This window comes from Pundamilia nyererei, unplaced genomic scaffold (assembly GCF_000239375.1).
Source record: "Pundamilia nyererei isolate P.nyererei 1_Seehausen unplaced genomic scaffold, PunNye1.0 scaffold00017, whole genome shotgun sequence".
NCBI lineage: Eukaryota > Metazoa > Chordata > Actinopteri > Cichliformes > Cichlidae > Pundamilia > Pundamilia nyererei.
Window position 1 is genome coordinate 163,843 of NW_005187418.1, and position 4,779 is coordinate 168,621.

At 40.5% G+C, this 4,779-nt stretch overlaps 1 protein-coding gene across 4 annotated transcripts in view; it reads right to left on the reverse strand.

Annotated features, from left to right (window-relative positions):
- Positions 1-4,779, reverse strand: part of aatkb (apoptosis-associated tyrosine kinase b) — a 69,657-nt gene that overhangs the window by 23,619 nt on the left and 41,259 nt on the right. For 3 of the 4 annotated variants that reach the window (XM_005725680.1, XM_005725682.2, XM_005725683.1), the window contains exon 3: positions 1,296-1,437. In XM_005725680.1, coding sequence (XP_005725737.1) covers positions 1,296-1,437 — 142 coding nt within the window. Of the gene's footprint in view, positions 1-1,295; positions 1,438-4,441; positions 4,690-4,779 lie in introns of those variants that run through there. The other variant, XM_005725681.1, reaches the window with a different exon arrangement.

The following is a 4,779-nucleotide window of genomic DNA, read 5'->3' on the forward strand; positions in this document are numbered from 1 at the left end:
TATATTTATTTATTTATTTATTTTATAGCTGGTGGTATAAAAAAAAGAGCACAGAATAAATGGGGTCATATGGAGCCCAAAATATAACATTCATGGGTAAACAAATTCTTCTTTCCCAGCAATATTCCATTTATTTTATTCAATATCATGAGACGGGTTGAAGGTGAGAGGGGGGCTTGAGAATAGAAATGAGCACTACTTCTAATGTGCAGGGAGAAGAGCATGGTTAATGACCGGTTTAATTACCTGATCAAGCTTGTTTTGATTCAGTCAGCACTTTAAATCGAACACGTGTGAGTAGAAAATAAAGTCTTTATAGGAAAAACTTTAAATAGCAAATCATATCTGCTCAACTCTGTGGGCATTTTTTAAAACACCGAACAGTGATGATAAACTGCTTAATTTTAATTTTGCTAAAAAAAATTACCTTTATTTGTACAGGTAGTTCACTGTAAACTGGATTCAAACATAGAAAACAAAGGAAGTTAACGTGCAGTGTTAACTTTAAAAACTCGTGGATTGGGAAGTCCTCGTTACACCCCGTGGAAACAAAATTTAAAAGTAAAACATCCAAAAGGTCAAGTAACAAACCTGTTCTTTAAACTGCAAGTGTTGCTGGAGCTTTGATTTGTAGGAAAAGAAGTTCCTCTTTGTATTAGTAATGCCATGGCACCACAAGCCACATCCACCCTTTTGATTTGAGGCATGAAGTAAGCAGCAGCAGAGAAATTAGTTGTAGCAGCGTCCTGATTGCAGTCACCTTCAACCACAACAGCCAGCTGCTCCTGATGCACAAACAGAGGCTTCTGTTCTGCACTGTGCTTCTTAATGTTTGTTGGCGTTATTGCTTGGAAACGAGTGCCATAGCACGAGTATGTTGTAAAGAAACAACACAGCTGACTAATCAGCATGCAAACAAACATTAACATGTTTTATTTCGTTCAGAAATGGAATCAACGCTAGATTTCCTAAAAGTAAAATAAAGATAAAAATTGTTCTTTTTTGAATCCAGAGAAGTTATTTGAACTATTTAGCTTAATTTACCTCCTGTTATCGAGCACTAAACATGCTGTAGTTAAAAGATGGCAGTCTAGGTCATATACAGCCCACTTTGACCAAACAGACTGAAATATTTTCCAATTTTCCAATCCCATCCAGTCGAATGGAGTCTTTGCCAGGCCGATTCTGGCCCCCGGGTCTTATGTTTGATACCCTTGCATTAGGTGAATTGCAGGGAAAGTTTGGTCCAGCTGATTGGCTCCAGCCCTCGCTCAGCTAAACTGAGCTGAACTCACCTGATCGAGCTGGTTGCTTGGCGACTGGCAGGGACACCTCAGTGAGCGGCAGGATGTAGACGTCAGGACTACCCTGGGAGGCCGGCGAGGCCAAGGTGGACATGTCTGCATGGTACTCCTCCCCGTCCACATTCTTGAATTCCTGCAACACGCCAGGAAACATGCACAAAAGGTCAAAGGTCAAGCTAATGAAGAGTCTGCTCCCACATGGAAAAAAAAAGAAAATTCAAAACTGTAAAACAGTGCGGAGTAAAATTTCAATAATTATGCAACTTCAAACTTAAACAGCATTTAATTTGAGAGTCAGCTCCTTAAAATGCAACTCGCACATTAGAAGTGAAAATTCTCCAGAGACTTCCGCCGTTTTGTAATTTGAGGAAAATATTCATGATGGAAACTTGCTGTGTGTTAATGCATGTTAAATCAAAGCATGGAGGGTTCTTTCATACCAATGAAAACACTGCAGCTTTTGGCCCTGTGCATTTATATTACAATGATGTCAGTGGGAGCTGACAAGTCTTCCACATTAAATGATGAGCAGACTCCTAAATCTATTAAAGAAACAACAACTTTATAACTTAAACTTTTTCTCAACTTCATTATTCAACCTGAGTTCAATTAACTACCATTTTTATAACATTATGGGAACCTACTGAAACTACCTCACACCTGTACGCATCAGACCATGTGTTGTCAAAATATATCTCATGGTTTATTACAGCCCATGAGTGCAACAAGAAACATTACCGTTGTAGTCGTCGCAGCAGACTGAACCTTAATCTGAACAAACACAGCTGCTGTCAAGAAATGGAACAGCATCACCTCACTAATGATTCATGATTTCAACTTTGATTTTTCAGTCATTATCAGCCCATTCCTTGTGCCTAACCATTTCAGGAAGAATGTCGGTCTTGGTGGTTTCTTCCTGTTAAAACCTTTCTTCCAAGAAAGCTTGTCTAAGAGAGTTCAGGCTGAAAAATAAAGGTGCTCATACCAAATATTGACTGACAAGCTCCTTTATAATAAAATATAAAGAACAATATAAAGCTCAAGACTTTCGCACCTTTAACTTTGTAGCTTTGCACTACAAACTCTTCCATGCTGGATTGCATCATACAGTTCAATCAGGCTGCTGTAGGCCTGTGAGAGGGGAGGGGCCAGGGCGATCCTCACTATCATCACTGACCCTCAACAACAGAAAACAGAGATTTTTGTTGTTTTTGTTTGCACTAACCCTGATTATTGTGGCACTGATGTATGGTTATGTAGAAAGTTGATGATATTTTGGCACAAGCACTGAAGCAGAGCTGAGATAAACTGAAACAAGCTGTCCTGGCTCGGTTCTGCGTTTCTGTGAGCTGTTTGTAAAACTGTTGGAGAGTCGCAGTGTAAACAAAGCCAGTCTGGAATGTCCAGAGATTATTAGCTCCAAGATTACATGTATCTCAATCCTCTTCTGAGATAAGCTTGATGACTTATGCGTTTTGGAAACATGTAGAGGACAGACTGGAGACGAGAGCTTCGCTGTCTTACTTTCACTCCACAAAAAAATGGTTTTCTTTAAATTAAATTTTCATGCAAAATTGACAATGAACATATTTATTAAACACTAAGGCACAAAGGGGGTCTTTTAACGTGATTTACTACCAATTTAGACAATCCCTCTGCTTCACAGGCCCTAAACAGCAGCAGGCAGAGTGATCAATGCATCTGCGAGTGGATTAGGGAGGTTGGTGTCACACCCACATCCCTGGCAAGACAGATCCTTTAACATGGTTAAAGATCAAATTGAACTTGAAAGAAGCTGAAAACAAGAGATGAGTAAGGTAACTTGTTTTAAATTGTTAACAAAGAAAAAACAAAGAAAAACTGTGCCCACATTTGTAAAAATGTTGTATGAATGAACATAGTGAAGACTCTATAATACTAACTATACTAAAAATCAACTTGCACTCTAAACCACTATTGAGAAATGTGAAGAATAAATGCTGTACTACAAACTAACAACAAAGATAGAAAAAAAGGGCTTCTTTCTCTGCCAGGGCTGAACAATTTTGCACAACAGCTGCAAAGCTGAATTTCATGAAACTTGGTGGAGAGGCGTGGCATCGTCAAAGGAAAAAGCCATCAAATTCTGGAGCAGATTCACATTTTTTAAATATTAGCTCACTTTGGCTGTTGATATTCTTTTGAATGTTGCATAAAAAAGGTCACAGGTCTTGTTTCTAATTCAATTTAAAAAAATGCATTTAGGAGCTGGTGAAAGCCTCCGTCTGCTGAACGTAGTCACACATCGATGAAGCAATGAACGAGGAGGGGAGGGAGGTGGTCTCAAACACACACACACACACACACACACACACACACACACACACACACACACACACACACACACACACCGGATGTCAGAATAAAATCTCTCAGATGGGAGCTGGAAAGCAGCGGTGTCCCATCGCTGGAAAAAACTGACCTTCTGCGGCCCTCTGAAACACCCACACAAACACATGCACACATAAACACCTCCATCTCATGCCTCATCCTGTCTGTCCCCCAAGAAAGTGGGTGCGCACACACACACACACACACACACACACACACACACACACATATTAGTGCACCCCCTCCTTCAGATCCAAATCTTCACACGGCCCTGCTCGCCCTCCTATTCAACATGTGGTTTCACTCTCCACACTTTCCACACTGCCACACACACTGTCACTGCAGACTTGCGCACACACACATACACATACAACAGCATTTACACAACACCATAAGCATCCCATTCTGTGAGTTCTGCAGTCAAAGTGTTTAATCTATGGCTGCAAAAAATGTGTACTTTTCATTATTGTGCACAAATTTTGTCCTGTAATGAGTCCAAAACCTAAAGGTTCTGCAATCGTATGAAACAGATAAAAGCAGCACACAATTTCCACCATGCTTTATAGAAATGTCATCTTTGCTTGACTCATGAAAAAATCAAAACTAATAAAAGGGGAAAAATCTTAACAACATTTGTTGTTAAGATAAAGAAAACCTCTCAACATCTTTGGATTTCCTTTGCAAAATGTCTGTTTCCAATATTTACTTTAAACTTTCCTTCTTAGTAACAAAAAATAAATTCTCTACAACATCATCTGCAAGCTTACCTCTCCCCAAAATCTGCAGGTGAAGATGACATCCCAAATGCCCTCAAATTTGGCTTACAGCATCTCAACCTCTTTTTTCCCCTTACATACACACTGAGTGCCCCCCCGCCCCACTTCACGGCTCCCATTGGTTGAGGGCAGCAGGATGATGGCAGTGGCAGGAAGAGCGGCTGCAGCAAAAGGCTTCATCACGCTGCACTGAGAGTTTCACTGTTGCTCCACAGAGAAGAAGGAAGACAAAGGTTTGCAGCTTGACCACTGAGTGTCCCTGGGATTACTGGGGATGGAGGGAGAACCAGAAGGGGAGGGAGGAGCAGTATCTCCCAGTTCACAAGTGG